This window comes from Amia ocellicauda, chromosome 5 (assembly GCF_036373705.1).
Source record: "Amia ocellicauda isolate fAmiCal2 chromosome 5, fAmiCal2.hap1, whole genome shotgun sequence".
Taxonomy (NCBI): Eukaryota; Metazoa; Chordata; class Actinopteri; order Amiiformes; family Amiidae; genus Amia; species Amia ocellicauda.
The window spans coordinates 31773617-31793481 of record NC_089854.1 but is presented as its reverse complement, the minus strand read 5'-3'; the positions used below and the strand labels follow the sequence as shown (position 1 = coordinate 31793481).

General features: G+C 41.3%; 1 protein-coding gene across 1 annotated transcript in view; it reads left to right on the top strand.

Moving 5' to 3' along the window:
* slc38a12 (solute carrier family 38 member 12) overlaps positions 1 to 17466 on the top strand; it is a 123953-nt gene extending 106487 nt beyond the window's left edge. The window contains exon 10 of the mRNA XM_066704782.1: positions 12885 to 17466. Coding sequence (XP_066560879.1) covers positions 12885 to 13648 — 764 coding nt within the window. The 3' untranslated portion in view covers positions 13649 to 17466. The remainder of the gene's footprint in view (positions 1 to 12884) is intronic.
* Positions 17467 to 19865: the final 2399 nt, after the last annotated feature.

Here is a 19865-nt window from a genome sequence, read left to right as displayed (position 1 = left end):
GCATTTCAAAAAAGTTATAAATTGATTTGCATGTTAATGAGTGAAATAAGTATTTGATCCCCTATCAATCAGCAAGATTTCTGGCTCCCAGGTGTCTTTTATACAGGTAACGAGCTGAGATTAGGAGCACTCTCTTAAAGGGAGTGCTCCTAATCTCAGCTCGTTACCTGTATAAAAGACACCTCTCCACAGAAGCAATAAATCAATCAGATTCCAAACTCTCCACCATGGCCAAGACCAAAGAGCTGTCCAAGGATGTCAGGGACAAGATTGTAGACCTACACAAGGCTGGAATGGGCTACAAGACCATCGCCAAGCAGCTTGGTGAGAAGGTGACAACAGTTGATGCGATTATTTGCAAATGGAAGAAACACAAAATAACTGTCAGTCTCCCTCGGTCTGGGGCACCATGCAAGATCTCACCTCGTGGAGTTTCAATGATCATGAGAACGGTGAGGAATCAGCCCAGAACTACATGGGAGGATGTTGTTAATGATCTCAAGGCAGCTGGGACCATAGTCACGAAGAAAACAATTGGTAACACACTACGCCGTGAAGGACTGAAATCCTGCAGCGCCCGCAAGGTCCCCCTGCTCAAGAAAGCACATGTACAGGCCCGTCTGAAGTTTGCCAATGAACATCTGAATGATTCAGAGGAGAACTGGGTGAAAGTGTTGTGGTCAGATGAGACCAAAATCGAGCTCTTTGGCATCAACTCAACTCGCCATGTTTGGAGGAGGAGGAATGACCCCAAGAACACCATCCCCACCGTCAAACATGGAGGTGGAAACATTATGCTTTGGGGGTGTTTTTCTGCTAAGGGGCCAGGACAACTCCACCGCATCAAAGGGACGATGGACAGGGCCATGTACCGTCAAATCTTGGGTGAGAACCTCCTTCCCTCAGCCAGGGCATTGAAAATGGGTTGTGGATGGGTATTCCAGCATGACAATGACCCAAAACACAGCCAAGGCAACAAAGGAGTGGCTCAAGAAGAAGCACATTAAAGTCCTGGAGTGGCCTAGCCAGTCTACAGACCTTAATCCCATAGAAAATCTGTGGAGGGAGCTGAAGGTTCGAGTTGCCAAACGTCAGCCTCGAAACCTTAATGACTTGGAGAGGATCTGCAAAGAGGAGTGGGACAAAATCCCTCCTGAGATGTGTGCAAACCTGGTGGCCAACTACAAGAAACATCTGACCTCTGTGATTGCCAACAAGGGTTTTGCCACCAAGTACTAAGTCGAAGGGGTCAAATACTTATTTCCCTCATTAACATGCAAATCAATTTATAACTTTTTGGAAATGCGTGTTTCTGGATATTTTTGTTGTTATTCTGTCTCTCACTGTTAAAATACACCTACCATTAAAATTATAGACTGATCATGTCTTTGTTAGTGGGCAAACGTACAAAACCAGCAGGGGATCAAATACTTTTTTCCCTCACTGTATATAGATAGTCAGCTCACATTATACCTCCTGGTAAAACTGGCGGTATAGCAGGGGTGGAGTTATAGTGAGGGTATTAAAAAATATATAAATATCTATAAATTAATATTTTTTAAGGATGATGCTTATTTTAATACATTTTTAAGTTTTGTAAAAGATTATTTAATAAAGCATTCTACAGTAGGCTACACTAATAGGCCTTACTGTAAATACAGTAATTTTGTACAGTATTCAGTATATAGTATGTAACAATTTCATTTTTTCCCCCGATGCAACATCACTTACTTTGTGTTAACCTAGCAACATTTTTATGAAGACAAAATAAAATCTAAATGTTTCTACTCTACTGGTGGTCATATACTTTACTACACGTGGCACAACTAGTGTTTTTACAGTATCATGAACGTTAATCTACTGTATTCACAAAGCAATTACTAAATACTTTACCTTCAGTAGTACATAGTATTGTTATTTAAGTACAGTTCAAACAGGAATAAAAATGAACAGTGTACAGTACTGTACTTGTAAGCCTACATGCAGACTAGGTTAATACTGTATGTCTTTAGGTCACACTTTTCATAAAAACTAAACCGCGTATGCAAAGCTTGACGAGCCTGTTGCAGGGATGTTGGTTCAGTATTTCATTGGCGCTATAATGAGGTAAGCTACAATATTTATATGTTAGTTTGTTTGGCTTGGGTAGTTAGTGCTTGTCAGTTAGTGGGGGTCGTGGTATAACAGGTAACAATAACAGATTTCATATTGGTATACATTTGTTCAGAAGGAATCACAGGCAGTAAACGATGTTGGCGGTATATCGTGGTGGTGGTATAGCGCTGGAGCAATGTTTGTGTGTGTGTCTATATATATACACTCACCTAAAGGATTATTAGGAACACCTGTTCAATTTCTCATTAATGCAATAATCTAACCAACCAATCACATGGCAGTTGCTTCAATGCATTTAGGGGTGTGGTCCTGGTCAAGACAATCTCCTGAACTCCAAACTGAATGTCTGAATGGGAAAGAAAGGTGATTTAAGCAATTTTGAGCGTGGCATGGTTGTTGGTGCCAGACGGGCCGGTCTGTGTATTTCACAATCTGCTCAGTTACTGGGATTTTCACGCACAACCATTTCTAGGGTTTACAAAGAATGGTGTGAAAAGGGAAAAACATCCAGTATGCGGCAGTCCTGTGGGCGAAAATGCCTTGTTGATGCTAGAGGTCAGAGGAGAATGGGCCGACTGATTCAAGCTGATAGAAGAGCAACTTTGACTGAAATAACCACTCGTTACAACCGAGGTATGCAGCAAAGCATTTGTGAAGCCACAACACATACAACCTTGAGGCGGATGGGCTACAACAGCAGAAGACCCCACCGGGTACCACTCATCTCCACTACAAATAGGAAAAAGAGGCTACAATTTGCACAAGCTCACCAAAATTGGACAGTTGAAGACTGGAAAAATGTTGCCTGGTCTGATGAGTCTCGATTTCTGTTGAGACATTCAGATGGTAGCGTCAGAATTTGGCGTAAACAGAATGAGAACATGGATCCATCATGCCTTGTTACCACTGTGCAGGCTGGTGGTGGTGGTGTAATGGTGTGGGGGATGTTTTCTTGGCACACTTTAGGCCCCTTAGTGCCAATTGGGCATCGTTTAAATGCCACGGCCTACCTGAGCATTGTTTCTGACCATGTCCATCCCTTTATGACCACCATGTACCCATCCTCTGATGGCTACTTCCAGCAGGATAATGCACCATGTCACAAAGGTCGAATCATTTCAAATTGGTTTCTTGAACATGACAATGAGTTCACTGTACTAAACTGGCCCCCACAGTCACCAGATCTCAACCCAATAGAGCATCTTTGGGATGTGGTGGAACGGGAGCTTCGTGCCCTGGATGTGCATCCCACAAATCTCCATGAACTGCAAGATGCTATCCTATCAATATGGGCCAACATTTCTAAAGAATGCTTTCAGCACCTTGTTGAATCAATGCCACGTAGAATTAAGGCAGTTCTGAAGGCGAAAGGGGGTCAAACACAGTATTAGTATGGTGTTCCTAATAATCCTTTAGGTGAGTGTATATTTTGTAAGGAGGTGCGGGGTTGGGCTATTGTACCCTACGATGGATAGGTGGGGAACAATGTCAAAACACAGGACTCAGGAAGAAGAACCGTGTACAACAGACCACAGGCTGTTGTTTTATTAGTTTCAATTCTGGAAAAATGTGAAGAAAGTAAAACAAAACCTAGCTCCTTTGTAGGAAGCACTATCTGTAGCAGGTATGGTCTGCTACACACAAAACCTAGCTAGCCCTGGAGTTCTAAGCTGTTTCCCAGGGATAACAAAACAGGCAGTCTTGTGGTCAATGGGTTTTTCCAGGGGTCGTTACCAGGGTTGTAGTCATCAAAACTCCGTTCAGGGTCGTCAGCCAGTCCACTTCATCATCCAGTAATCAGTCCAGTCAGTTTGTTGCTCTTCTTCTCCTCTGGTTAATCATATAGCCACCCTCCTTGTCTTTCCATCAGCCACCAACTTTAAAGACAGAGAAAGCACAGGGTGGGGTTAAGTATCCGACTCACTGAGCAGCTGCATCTGTTCTCAGTCTGAGTGATTCTTAATCCAAGGCAGGTGTGGCTGCTCTGCTGCACTGCGAGTTTCTTTTCCCCACAGTGCTGTCCGTGGTCCTGATGCACTCAGACCTGGCTGTGCTGTCCATGGTCCTGTCCGTGACGTGTTTTTTTTTTTTTTTTTTAATGAAGCAGGCCAGGATTCATGTAATGATATAAAAAAGTGTAAAATGCCTATAGGTAGTCTTGAATTAGTATTTATTGTAACAGCCTGTTGGATTGTTGTCTTGATTAGGATCATATCTTGATGGTAACTGTTTGAGGGGTTTACAGCATTTTTCTTATATGGCATCCCTATATGTGCAGATATAAAGAACATGGTCTCATTACCCATCTGGAGAGCCACAAAGGATAAGGAGAAAGAAAATTATCCTTTTTAAATCGGATGTGTATCGTCAGCAGAGATTTGTAATCAATTGATGTTGAGATCAGGGCTCTGTGGGGGCCATACCATCACTTCCAAGACTCCTTATTCTTCTTTACGCTGAAGATGGTTCTTAATGACTTTCACTGTATGTTTTGGGTCGTTGTTATGCTGCAGAATAATTTGGGGGCCAATCAGATGCCTCCCTGATGGTATTGCATGATGGATAAGTATCTGCTTGTACTTCTCAGCATTGATGAGACCATTCATTCTGACCAAATCCCCAACTCCATTTGCAGAAATGCAGCCCCAAACTTGCAAGGAACCTCCACCATGCTTCACTGCTGCCTGCAGAAACTCATTCGTGTACCGCTCTCCAGCCCTTCGGCTACAGCCAAATATTTCAAATTTTGACTCATTAGTCCAGAGCACCTGTTGCCATTTCTCTGCACCCCAGTTCCTGTGTTTTCGTGCATAGTTGAGTCGCTTGGCCTTGTTGCCACGTCGGAGGTATGGATTTTTGGTTGCAAGTTTTCCATGAAGGCCACTTCTGACCAGACTTCTCCGGACAGTAGATGGGTATACCAGGGTCCCATTGTTTTTTTGCCAATTCTGAGCTAATGGCACTGCTGGACATCTTCCGATTGCGAAGGGAAGTAAGCATGATGTGTCCTTCATCTGCTGCAGTAAGTTTCCTTGGCCAACCACTGTGTCTACGGTCTTCAACGTTGCCCGTTTCTTTGTGCTTCTTCCAAAGACCTTGGACAGCACATCTGGAAACCCCTGTCTGCCTTGAAATGTCTGCCTGGGAGAGACCTTGCTGATGCAGTATAACTACCTTGTGTCTTGTTGCTGTGCTCAGTCTTGCCATGGTGTATGACTTTTGACAGTAAACTGTCTTCAGCAGCCTCACCTTGTTAGCTGAGTCTGGCTGTTCCTCACCCAGTTTTATTCCTCCTACACAGCTGTTTCTGTTTCAGTTAATGATTGTGTTTCAATCTACATATTGAATTGATGATCATTAGCACCTGTTTGGTATAATTGTTTAATCATACACCTGACTATATGCCTACAAAATCCCTGAATTTGTGCAAGTGTACCTAGAAGAATTGATGTTTTGAAGGCAAAGGGTGGTCAGACCAAATATGGATTTGATGTAGATTTTTCTTCTGTTCACTCACTTGGCATTTAGTTAATTGATACATATAATCTATTAACATGTCTATTTTTGAAAGCATTCTTACTATACAGCATTTTTTCACACCTGCCTAAACCTTTTGCACAGTACTGTGTATATATATATATAGGGTAAAACAAAATTGGCCATCTGATGCAGTGAGTCCAGAGACATGTTAAATGAGAATAAGAATTTAGGGGGATTGTGGATCGAGACCACTAAATTAGGTATTGACTGCAGCCGCTTTTTCAGTAGGTTGCTTAATGCCACCCAGCTTTGGGCCCCAAATCCATCATGCAATTTCATAGACATTAGTCTGCATACAGAACACCCTTGACTGACTCTGTTGTTTTTGTTTTTTGTGCAGCTAAACGTCAAGCAGGGCATAACTTTGGAACTCTTAATATCTTGATATCTGGATTTAAGTAGAAAACTCTTGCAGGGTGTGGGTGTGGGTGTGTTTTGAAAGACACATAAACTGAGGATGATGTCTCTTCTATTAGGCATGAATCACTTACCTGACTACATTCTGCCGAGTAGGCTTGACGATGATGCAGGAGTTTGGTTTGAAATGCCTTTTGAAATTGTGGCAGTTAGAGACCAGGCAGTACAGTTTTTGTTTGTTTTTCTTTTCTTCTTTCTACCCATTCATTACATTTACCTTCATTACTTAGTGGATTATCACTGGGATATTAGGACATGGAAACACAGAATTAGGAATACACTGTTTGACCTATATGGGTTGATGCTTAGCGCAGGATGAAAGCAATGCTATGCACAATCCCCACGTTTTCAACCCTGTAAGTGCACCTGACTTACTTCACATGATCCTTACTTAACATCACCCATCATTCCTACTGCACGAGTATTCCCAATATGCCCATTTCCACATAAACTGTGACCAACAGAGGGATATTAAATTGAACTTGCCGCTAAGCAGTTTCTTCAGAATACTCATTTGAAGTTCTCCTGTACAGAATACTCAAGTATTTTAAGTAAAAACAGTGCTTGGTCCCCAGCTGGCAATTTCTCCCATTTCATTGCACCTGTTTGTTTCCCTAAAGGAAGGCTTTTACATATAGGGATGGAATAAGCCACCTGCCAGGATGCGAGACCACTACATCTGTCATTTAGTTGATTTGGCCTGTTGCAGGTATTTCAGGACAAGCCCTGCAGGCTCCCAACAAAACTGCTCTTCTTTATTTACTCCAAAGAGGTTTACTTCCACCCAGCGCTGCACTCCTGTTCTGCATAGTCGTTTTTGGAGTACGCTGTAATGGATTCATACACCGTCTATAATGCATACACAGCTCTGTTTAGTTGCCTTTAATTAACTCGCTAAGACCTTGCTGCCAGCCACAGTGACCTAAGTACAAGTGAGAACTCTCTCTCCCTCCCCCTCATTTCCCCTCTCTAATTCTCTCTCCCATTCTCCCTCTCTCTTTCTCTCTCTGTGTTCCACTTTTTCTGTCTTCCTCCTCTCCCTCTCATCATAATCTATATCCTTCATAGAGGTGGTGTGGCCCTTCTCGTGACCATCTTTAAGTACAAAACCAGTTGGCAAAACCAAGATGAACAACTCTTTATTCAATCACCTGTAACTGATATTGAAATTTCCCTGCAGTTTAAACGATCTGATCATTGGACTAACATGTTGAATGCCTTTCTAATGCCTGCAGTTTTGAGTGCACTGGACTGTTGCGAGGGTGTTTGTCTCATTTTGGGGGTTAAAAGCTGTGTGTTATTAGTTAGTCAAAAGTAATGCCTCCACATTGGTCGGAGTGGTAACAGGGATCCACAACAGCGGTCTGATCCTGCTTTCATTCCAAGTTTGACCAAGAGTATGCCCTAAGGTGCCAAAGTGCCAGGGTTTTTGATTTTAATGTTTTACAGATTCGCTGTCTTTTAAGAAGGTCAAGAGTTCACATTCAGTCAGCAGGAAACTCAGGGTGTCAGTTCTATCTGTGCTCAGATTGGTATGGTCCTGTCCCTGAGGCTCTGCAGTAGGCTATGTAAATAGGTGACAAAGATTACATTGTGTGACAGAATCACATTTCAGGCTAGTTCGCCTCAAACTCATTCTTCCTCAAAAGGTTACGTGTTCTAAATCCAGACCTGCTATCCTATTTGGTATTTCCGCAAGAGTCCCTTTCTGATGCTAAACCGCACCAAGTACAAGTTGGGTCTGAGGGCAGGAATAGAAAAGTGATAGAAAGTGATACTGGCTCTCTGCAGTACACAGTATCCTGACCAAGTTTAGTGTACCAAGATAACACAGTAATTTAGGGCCAGCTTTTCTGCTCGCACTACAAAGACATATCACTCTGCTGTTGCTCATTGAGAATACAGTGGCTCCGGAGAATAGAGTCAGTATAATCATTCGGTTCACCATCACATGCCTCGCAAAACACCAACCCAACTGGGCAATTAAGGTCATGTTGACATTCCTGTTTTGGAAGACCACATTCTGTACTAGTGGTCCTGTGGACCTGCCAGTGTCTGATGGTTTTCATTCCAGCATCAGCTGCATATCGGAATTGGGATAAGACTATCATCAGTTATTTTACAGGTTCAATTAAGAGTTCAGGTGAAACGAAAGGGCTGGGAAACCTGGTCCTGGGTCCACAAGCTCATTGGGTTTACAAGCTCATGTGTTATATGGTATATTATAGTGCATAGTATTGATTTTAGCAACTCTTGTAATACTCTTTGAAGTCACCTAAGGTAAAGGCATCTGTTGAATGAGTAGTTATTAATAATAACATTAAATATAGCTGTAAGCAGCAATGTAGGGGGCCAAGCATATGTGGAGGGATATTGCATATTTAACAGACTTTTGGGTTTCAGCCATAATGAGATTCGAACCCAGGTCTCACACACCACAGTGCAGTGATCTAACCGGAACGCCAAATGGCCCAGGCTTCATAATATGTATTCAGAACTGCTACAATATGATAATGCTAGTACATGAATATTGAAACTAATAAAGCTATAAGCAGCCAAACACATCTGTAGGGATACATCGTGTTTAATATACTTTTCAGTTCTGGCCATGGTGGGACTCGAACCCAGGTCTTCTATGCCATAGTGCAGTGACCTTCATGTCTGAGCCATATCCAACTGAAGCACTGTATCACAAAACTATCCTACACCAGTGAGAAGGGAGTACTTAAGTACGTAATTTCATCGTTTGTAATATTAGTGTGATATAATATATGATATATGTGATATAATATGTGAGTGTGATATAATGTGTAATATTATGCTGGAATAGTGTGTAATATGAATATTTATAATACGAGTGATATGTTATTCATATATATTACAAGATATTTTTTGTACTCTGCAATATACTACAATAACTATTCTTTTTTATTCTTACAATGAATACATAGACAATATAAAATTGTTAACTATTTCAATATTTGTAAAGATTACTGTTAAATTTGTATTGGTAGTACAGTACAAAAAAAACATGTTGGTGCAATACAATCAATCTGATGATACATCTTTGATGTATTATTTGGGATACATGATGCTTTAAAAATATATATATCAGGTTATGGAGGGTTTCTGCTGTTTGTGTATGCTCCTCTTTTCTGCCGAAATCCACAAAACTGCTGAAGTGAGTCTTTAGAATTTTGCATTATTTTGTGGGGAAGCTATGCATCTTCACCTCATAAAATTTTATGAAATTAAGATGTAAACTGTTAGGTGTTAAATGTGCTGAATACCATGGTAGATACTGTACTGTTTTGCAGAAAAAGGCAGGGTATTCAATAGAAATGTGTGCATGCAATCCAGTCCAGACGGGCCCCATTCCAGACGGCTTTGAATGTCTTTTTAAATGTTCACTTGCATTAGACCTAGAAAATGGATTACTGTGGCTCAGATAAGTGAATAATTAATTTGGTTAACCATAGAAGAGCTGAAGCCAAATGCAAAGCAGATTAACTCTACATACAGAATCCCTCTGGTTCACAGTGGTAAAGTTGGGTGCTTTTCCACTTGGCACAAAGCGGGTTGAAACTTTTATGAGTCTCGAAAAATTTGAAAAGCACACATTATGATGGTTCGCACTTCAGAAGGGGAAGGAAAAAACAGCCACTCGAATCATTTTGGGTTTATTATAATAGCCTCATGCCTTAACAGACGCTCGTTGTTGGTGATTAATATGTGATGATTAATATTACACTCTCTCTGCCTTCTGTTGAATATTCAAGGAGCATCCCACTTGTGCGGAGGGAAGCAATTCACTCAGTCTTGGAATGCACCTCTGCGATATTTATTAGACCGACCACTCGGTCCTTGCCAGCTTCGGATTAATGGATTATCAATTGGCCTTTCATTTAGGCAGTATGTTTGTAAAGAAGTAATCCATTTCATTCTGGCACTGATGAGATATTTGCTTGTCGTTGATTGGGGGCCTGATGGATACATAGGGGGTTACCTAAGAGAAAACGTTGCTTGTGGTGGCCGGCAAGTACATCCATATATCCCGATCTGTGTAACTTTCGCGCACTTTCTGCCTCCGTTTTGTTTTTGGGTGTGTTTTTGGGGTCCACAAACTTCAGAAAGAGACACTACTGCTCTGAACCAAATCCAGAGAAGAGCAACCAGGCTAAGACACTAGCATTCATGATGTAAAAGACTTTGATATGTTATGAGGTGTTGTCTCAGGAAAGGCTTTCTGTGAGGTCTCGCTAATACCATAGGAAGTCGGCAAAGCTCTATGCTCTGCAAGCTCAAGAGGACCGAAAGAAAAGCAGGAGCCATTTATAGACAATGCTTGGAAACATTTGTAGAATAAAGGAGTTATAACCCACCCCACATATACACACTTTGTCTGTTCTCTAATGTCTCAGCAACCAATGCTGTTATGTTTTATCATTCGGGTCTAGAGGGACTAGAAGGTCATTAGCAATGGAGTGCGTGTTGATTGTTTGCATGGCCTCCTCTTGTGTGAAACTCTCACTAAGAGGGCGCAACAGGGGCACTTTTGACAGCTGCACTATAATGAATGTACACACTTTTCTTCTTTTGTGGGAACACGGCAGAGGTGAGACATGCTATTTATAAAAGATAAAGGAGGAATTAATGGTGTCTGTCCATTGCCACGTGATGGCTACTTTGCTCCTCATGCTGTTTTCGTCTTGGCACAGCCCGTGTATAGCATCAGCATTGTGAGCCCTGATGTCTGATCAATCTTGACTCGGCATGCTCCCCATGCCTAATAGGGGCCTAAATGATGTTTCCTTGTCAACATTAATTGTGCCATGACTAGCTAAGAGAGATGTATGTAATGGAGGTCATTCAGAGCAGAACAATTCTGTGCAGTAAAATGGCACCACAGAAAAAAGCAAAACATAAAAAAGGGCAATACAGCCCCTTCTGTCTCTAACATGAATATTTCCAGTGAAGTGTGGTTGTTAGTGTCAAAAGAAAATGAGGACTGCCCGGTTTATTTTTAGCAGTTATATTTCCCCCCCTACTTTATTTGGGATGATTTGGATTCCACCACAAATTCTATTGTGTCTATCCTGTGTTTCCCACACTTCTGAATCACATTATGCCACAGACTGCCAAAAAGTGAGTGGGTAATGTAGTATTTTTGGGATAAGTACCGTAGTACTCACTATTGTGATTTAAATCTCCCATTTCCACCTTTTAACTTAGTATCCTCAGGTTGAGTGTGGGCTGGTAAACCAGTGGTTCCCAAACTTTCTGGGTGGCGCCCCCCCAATACCATTTGGGTCAAAGATCGCGCTACCCCAACCCCCCCCCAATGTCCCACACGTTCATATATATATATATATATATATATATATATATATATATATATATATATATATACATATATATATATAATTTTTTTTTTTTTTTTTTTTTTTTTCATGAACCTATTCTTACTCCATCTAGTATGGATGAGCCTGAATCAACATAGTTACAAAAGATACGGTAACGCTCTTTTTCCATTTTATACATTTTTACTAGTTATTTAATATATAGGATATATTAAGGTTGAGACCGAATATTCAAAAATTCAACTATTCGCTAAAGATGGCCACTATCAACACGTGAATCTAACATTTGATAGTTAAAATAATAATAATAATAAAATAATAATAATATTGATATTGATTTTATTTTAAAGCCTGTACAGTTGATTGGCTCTCTATGTAGCTGTAATGAAGATTAATGGGAGGGTGGGATTTGTTATTTCTTGTCTGTGATTGGCTGACAATGACAGATCTGTGCGACTCTGCCAATGGGGTCGGTGGAATTCTGCAGATCAGCGCAGATCTGTGGAAATCTGCGGCGCTACAAGAACGCGACCAATGGCTTCCTCTCAGAGAATTTCTGTGTGGAAATAATTTGACAAAGTAAATTAAAACACTGTTAAGTGTATAATATGCGCAGTGCAATTAATATAACACAAATCTACAGCTGGTATGTTAACAGTTAACCCACCCTTCTGTGAAACTAGCAATGACAGAAAAGGAAAGAGAAGGAACAAACAAACTAATATTAAAACGCACCAAGCCAGCTATTGCTATTTTGTTTTCACTGGAACGTGAACGTACAGGTATGTTTCCGAATTTATGTAATAAAGCTGTTATGTTAGATGAGTATTTTAAAATAAAGTTCAGAACTTCTTGCAATTGCAAAAATTGTCACATTGCATTATTTTGCATTTAACGTATTTTTTGTTAAGCTCGTTTCCCACTCGATGACATTTTGGAGCTGCATGTATTTATTTTACCGTAATTATCACCTCATATAAACTGCTGTGTATTTTGGTCTGAAACTACCAATTAGCTGCATTCACAGACACTGCTGCCTGACAATCCTCTATTCTGATTGGCCAGGACTGGATATGGAAGAATCCAATAACCGAGACCCAATTTCCACTCTTGTGAGTCGCGACAGTACAGTTTGTTTTTAATGTGTGTACGTGTAGAAAAAGTCGTTTCACAGAGATAAGTCGATGCAAAAGATAACAGTTTATCCAATGCGATTTCAGCGGGGTGGCAATCAACAGTTGTCAGGTGACCTTGGGGATTTCTTGTGTCTCAACTTGACTTTTTACCCGTTCAGCTCTTTCCCCGCGCCCCCCTATAAGGGCGCGCCCCACAGTTAATTTGGGAACCTCTGTGGTAAACCATGCTTTGAGAGAGGTCAGATCATCTTTAATGGAAACTCTGTGATGATATCACAAGGATGCTTTGGTTAACCGTTGCTCTCTTGTCTTCCAGCATTCACCATGATGATTATCCTGGCTTTGATCCGCATCGGGAAGGGTCATGGAGAAGGCAAGCCCCCGGTGGCAGAGCTCTCGGGGGTCCCTAACCTCTTTGGGGTGTGCGTCTACTCCTTCATGTGCCAGCATTCCCTGCCTTCGCTGGTGACGCCCATCTCGGACAAGAAGCGCATGAACGGTCTCGTGCTGGCCGACTACGTGCTCATCCTGGGGTTCTACAGCCTGCTGTCCTTCACTGCCATCTTCTGCTTTGACAACTCCCTGCTGAAAGACATGTACACGCTCAACTTCACCGACAACTGCGATGTCATCGGTGTGGCCTTCCTGCGCTACTTCCTAGGCCTCTTCCCCGTGTTCACCATCAGCACCAACTTCCCCATCATCGCTGTCACCCTGCGCAACAACTGGAAGACGCTGTTCTACCGGGAGGGCGGCACCTATCCCTGGGTGGTGGACAGAGTCGTCTTCCCCCTCATCACCCTGGTGCCGCCCATCATTGTAGCCTTCTGCACCCACGACCTGGAGGTCCTTGTGGGCATCACAGGGGCCTATGCTGGCACGGGCATCCAGTACATCATCCCCGCCTGCCTGGTCTACCTCAGCAGAAAGCGCCTGCAACCTGTGTTTGGGGAGGACATGCCCAACAAGCACAGGTCTCCCTTCCACCACACCTTCTGGGTCATCTTCATCCTGGCCTGGGCTGGCTCCTGCCTGATGTTCGTCACAGCAAATATCATCCTGACGGAAACCAAGCACTGACCGCCGCCAGGTTCCCCCCCAGCCGTCAGTGGGCTTGGAGGCGTCCGTTTTTTGAGGCCTTACAGAACAGTTTACGGCAGGTGATGCACTTTAGGGACTGGGTTTCACGTCTCTGCAGGCAATAATGTTAGCAGAGTGTTAGTGTGAGAGTGTGGAGACGAGGTGGGGTAAGGGGTGGGTGGAGAAAACTGACCAAATTTATAATTTTTCCAGCTGCGAAAGACCGCAGACTATGGAAGGGCACAAGAAAACGGGCCCTTTGTGGAGAAGCAGATGTTTAAAAGTCAATTCAATAAAAACAATGTATTTATTTAGGGGGCTGGAGTAATGGACCAACAAACCTCCCTATCTCTCGCACATTAACTGGGTTTACTTTACACAATGTATTTGTATCATTCACAGTATTCAGACATCCTACGAACTACCAATGCATATGATTTTGTTTGTTTATTGTATTGTTGTATTTATTTTGTTTCTTGACGAGTACAATCCCGGAATGAAATGGGTGGTTCTCGTCTCGGGGGAAATTCGTGGAAACACATAGAAAACAATGTAAGGGGCCCATGAGCTGTTAACTGTGTGTCCCCTAATTCTTACACTTTGGAAACAAACTCGATGCATAATGTAGTGTCAATCACTGATACGCCTGCTATAAATTGCTCTTTTATACTTGCTTTGAATCTTATATTGTCCCTCTCTACTGAACATTTCTCTACTATGTTACACATGGGTAACTGCGGATTCTGGACTAACAATGAACAGTTAGAAAACGGACTGCTAGCTGGTATTAAGAATACTGTTTCCACTAATGATCTAGGACCTATCTGATATGTGGGAGAGAAAAAGAAACTGAAGTCATCATCAGCCTCTCAAGCTGTTATTGATGCCATGGCATGTGAGTAACACATGTAACTGTTGTTTACATGATAGGAAAGCTCTACAAACAAAGGATTATAGTTCATGATCTACAGTTACTCAGTAATGGGTCCCTTCGGAGAATATCTGAGGCGATCTGTTTTACGCTGCAAACTGTTTTCATGCATTATTGTTCAACCGCTGCTCCATACACACAGTGCTCCCCCCCACTCTCTCTCTCTTCCTCCCTCTCCCTTTCTTTTTTTCCCCAAAAGTGTCTTGAATATTTACAGGACCAACTTTTTTTTTTTTTTTTTTTCTCTCAAAAATGAAAGCTCACTGGAAACCTTGTTTATGAGGTCAATGAGTTTGAGTGAAATAAAAGAAGACCAGAGTTGCTCCACTTGTACCAACAGTAAAAAGTTCCATCTTGCCATTTTATGGAAACCATTTTGTCTTAAAATCGATGGTTCTGCTGGAGGGAACACCAGAGGTTAGAGACCTATAGATGCGATATTCTTTGGAGCTTGGTGTCAACACTGATTTATTTGTAGTATTTTATGATTTATTTATTTAGGTTTGATGTCAGTTGGTAGAGTAATCCCAATTTTCTTTTTCTTTTTGTATGGATTTGATCACAAAAGGAGATGGATGTTGTCTGGTCCTGGTTTCTTTGTCCTGTAACCTAGTTTTATTTGTACTTGATTTTGTACCTCGATAACAAGATTCCTGCCTTAATTCTCTGTATTTTTATTAATATCTTTGTTTTGTTTTTATTACTGAAATTCTGAGCAATTCAGGAAGGCGATGGAGAACAGTGTAATCTGCTAGGGTAAGGGGTTCATTATTTTAACCTGGACTTCCCTCCTGGCAGACTGAAAATGGAAAGCAAAATTGCAAATAGAGTTCAAGGAACAGAACAGTGCCCAATAACTGAGCATCAATCCCAGATGTTCCTTTAGTTTCATTTAGGTTAACAGGACTCAGATCTTTCTGAATGAAGAAGTATTTATTGCTCTAGGCCGTGCAATTACAGTTTTCAAGGGTCAAAGGCATTGTTGGATTTCATTCCACCTCAGGTCTTCATTGCTTAATGGAAATGATTGTTAGGTCTTATTCAGATGCTTATTGAAAGGTACTTCTAAATCCTGTAAGAACCTGGCCCCTGAGGACTGCAATTGCCAAGCCCTGCTCTATTCTATTGTGCTTCCAAATATAGCCTCTATTCACATCTTTGAATGCACGCAGTAGTAAATATAAAGCTAACAATGTGCATACATTTTCAAAGATCTGCGTTTCCTGAATCACAACCAAAGCCATATAAGTGTATGACTTCCGACATTAAATGTTATTTGTTATTCTTTGATTTTGATTTCCATTGAGACATGTAGGTTCAAACAAACATCAGATTTTAAGGCAATCCCTGTTTTTTTTCCAGTGATCTGACATGAATTTCAACCTACGGTTACATTTGAGGGTGTGGAGCTACAGAGTTCTTACAGAACTATGTTTAACTCAGGAGTCTAAAACCTAAATGTTGCATTGTTATTGTTTTGTTACTTATGCTTTTTTATTTTTTGTTGTGCCTTGTCCCCACACACTGTTCAATTCCACTGAACGGTCATATTTGAGATTTCTGCTGAATGATATACCAGTATGTATACAGTGACAATCCTAAATGATGATTTAATGTCATTTTAGCATTACATTGTACGTGCAACCGGCACTACCAGGAGAACATACCTCTAGTGTTATAGAAGAAGGCATTGTGATTGACAACTAAGGGACTAAGGTTATATATTCTATTAAAGTTTACACCTTTGCTAATTGTGCATGGCAGCCAGCTATTAAAAATAAACGCTTTACATTTTACATTGCTAACATTCCAACTCTGAGAGAGTGGGAGGGGTGACATACATGTTTGTCAGATACATTGAACACATAGACAGCTGTTTCCATCCACACATATGAACACTAACAGAACAGAAAACACTTTATAAATGTGTTGTAGTCATAGGATTCGTAAGTGGAGGAGGCCTCATCACATGTTGAGCACAGTATATTCAGATACCTCTCTATAGTCTGTTTCGGCTGTCCGTTGCACCCCTAGTGTCTTGAAGACTATTGGGTTGATTGTAAAATGTCAGCATTAGGGATATAGGGAAAACACCTTCCAAAGTGAATGGTACATTTTATGAGGGAGAGAATAAAAATCATGGTGAAAAGATAAGGTGCTACAGGCTATTTGTTCATGTGGAGGAACTACTTCTCTTATCTGGAGAGAAAAGGACGATGGTGACCTGTGATTTAAGAGGAAGCAGTGGGTTTTCAAGTATCATATTGGATTTGGCCTTCTTTTTCCATTGTTTTATATCCTAACCTTCTTCTAAGGCCTTTTGACCCTTTCATAGGAAAGATAAATCTATCTAAAATGATATTTTCTGTTCTCTTTTACTGTATGGGGAGTTCGTTTATTGTTGTTGTTTTGTTTGTTTTTTCTTGCCATTAATTCGTAGATAGTGGCAATAATAAGCAACCAAAGCCTGTTTCAGTTTTATTTCTTTTCCTAGTAGAATTCAGCTTGGAAAGAGACTGAGATGGCCTCAAACCTTTTACTGTAGAATAAAAAGTGATTTGGAAGTTGAATATGGATATAAAAAGATGCAAGTACATAATTTAAACAGCTGTAGGGAAGTAAAATGGCATATTTGGTAGAACTCTGCTTGCTCTTTAATGGTTAACCCGCCAGCAAAATTGTCTAGATTTGAAGTGCTGATAATTGAATGGAGCTATTGAGCTCCCTACACACTGTGGAGATATGGTTGTATATCACAGCAATTGTCAATAACAAGTACTTTATAGTGATTACTCTTGTTTCAGATATTTTTAATCTATGTGAACGTTGATTGCTTCTTGTAACTGCTACTAAAAGCTTTGCAAATAAAAACTCAATTTTAAAAGTGGTGGAATGTGTTCCTGTACAATGTATAACAACTGAAGCGTGTGCATGTTATTTTTCTTTTCTTAAACTGTACTTCCTTGTCAACCACCAGAACTGATATGCTAACACAGTACTGTGCAACGTGAGTGTAATGGTGAACTGGTCCCGTCACATTTGATAAAATTACTTTGTATCATAGAAAGTTAATATTGATGAAAGTCTGTCCAGCTGCACACATGCCTGTCCCTGTTCCTAACAGATGCTTTGGTGATTTTTCGTTTCTGTCAGATAAGATCTGCATGTCGCCACTCCATTTAGCTGACAATCAGTGTCTCCTCAAAATAAACTTGGAAATCCTTGTTGTTTAAAAGCTTGCCGTCTTTCTATATGACTTTGGAACAACCTGCCGGACTGTACTTTCCACAGGCTGACAATGTCACGGAGGAAATCAACTGGGAAGATGCTCTTGTGCTCTGCTGGATCAGGGTTTGGCTCCATTTTATCCTTTGTTAATTCCGGCTACTTCATTCCATCTGAACTATTTGGACTTCATTTCAAACCGCTCGACTCGACTTTTTTTTAATAAAGATTTGTGTACGCATGGGTACACACATTATGTAAGATTAAATTATGGACTTCATTAATTGCATCTAGTAACTGGGCCTTTACTTACAGTGAGGGAAAAAAGTATTTGATCCCCTGCTGATTTTGTACGTTTGCCCACTGACAAAGAAATGATCAGTCTATAATTTTAATGGTAGGTGTATTTTAACAGAGAGACAGAATAACAACAAAAAAATCCAGAAAAACGCATTTCAAAAAAGTTATACATTGATTTGCATGTTAATGAGGGAAATAAGTATTTGACCCCTTCGACTTAGTACTTGGTGGCAAAACCCTTGTTGGCAATCACAGAGCTCAGACGTTTCTTGTAGTTGGCCACCAGGTTTGCACACATCTCAGGAGGGATTTTGTCCCACTCCTCTTTGCAGATCCTCTCCAAGTCATTATGGTTTCGAGGCTGACGTTTGGCAACTCGAACCTTCAGCTCCCTCCACAGATTTTCTATGGGATTAAGGTCTGGAGACTGGCTAGGCCACTCCAGGACCTTAATGTGCTTCTTCTTGAGCCACTCCTTTGTTGCCTTGGCTGTGTGTTTTGGGTCATTGTCATGCTGGAATACCCATCCACGACCCATTTTCAATGCCCTGGCTGAGGGAAGGAGGTTCTCACCCAAGATTTGAAGGTACATGGCCCCATCCATCGTCCCTTTGATGCGGTGCAGTTGTCCTGTCCCCTTAGCAGAAAAACACCCCCAAAGCATAATGTTTCCACCTCCATGTTTGACGGTGGGGATGGTGTTCTTGGGGTCATAGGCAGCATTCCTCCTCCTCCAAACACGGCGAGTTGAGTTGATGCCAAAGAGCTCGATTTTGGTCTCATCTGACCACAACACTTTCACCCAGTTCTCCTCTGAATCATTCAGATGTTCGTTGGCAAACTTCAGACGGGCCTGTACATGTGCTTTCTTGAGCAGGGGGACCTTGCGGGCGCTGCAGGATTTCAGTCCTTCACGGCGTAGTGTGTTACCAATTGTTTTCTTGGTGACTATGGTCCCAGCTGCCTTGAGATCATTAACAAGATCCTCCCGTGTAGTTCTGGGCTGATTCCTCACTGTTCTCATGATCATTGAAACTCCACGAGGTGAGATCTTGCATGGAGCCCCAGACCAAGGGAGACTGACAGTTATTTTGTGTTTCTTCCATTTGCAAATAATCGCACCAACTGTTGTCACCTTCTCACCAAGCTGCTTGGCGATGGTCTTGTAGCCCATTCCAGCCTTGTGTAGGTCTACAATCTTGTCCCTGACATCCTTGGACAGCTCTTTGGTCTTGGCCATGGTGGAGAGTTTGGAATCTGATTGATTGATTGCTTCTGTGGACAGGTGTCTTTTATACAGGTAACGAGCTGAGATTAGGAGCTCTCCCTTTAAGAGAGTGCTCCTAATCTCAGCTCGTTACCTGTATAAAAGACACCTGGTAGCCAGAAATCTTGCTGATTGATAGGGGATCAAATACTTATTTCCCTCATTAACATGCAAATCAATTTATAACTTTTTTGAAATGCGTTTTTCTGGATTTTTTGGCCGTTATTCTGTCTCTCACTGTTAAAATACACCTACCATTAAAATTATAGACTGATCATTTCTTTGTCAGTGGGCAAACGTACAAAATTAGCAGGGGATCAAATACTTTTTTCCCTCACTGTATCCTTAAGAATGAAGTTGGATGAAGGTGGAATTTAACATTTAACCACATACCAAGAGCTGGGTTTCAGAATGCTTAGATCAACTATTTGGTCTAAATCCCCATTGTTCTGGAACTGAAACAGTCTAATGAAAATAAATAAGAAAGCTGAGGG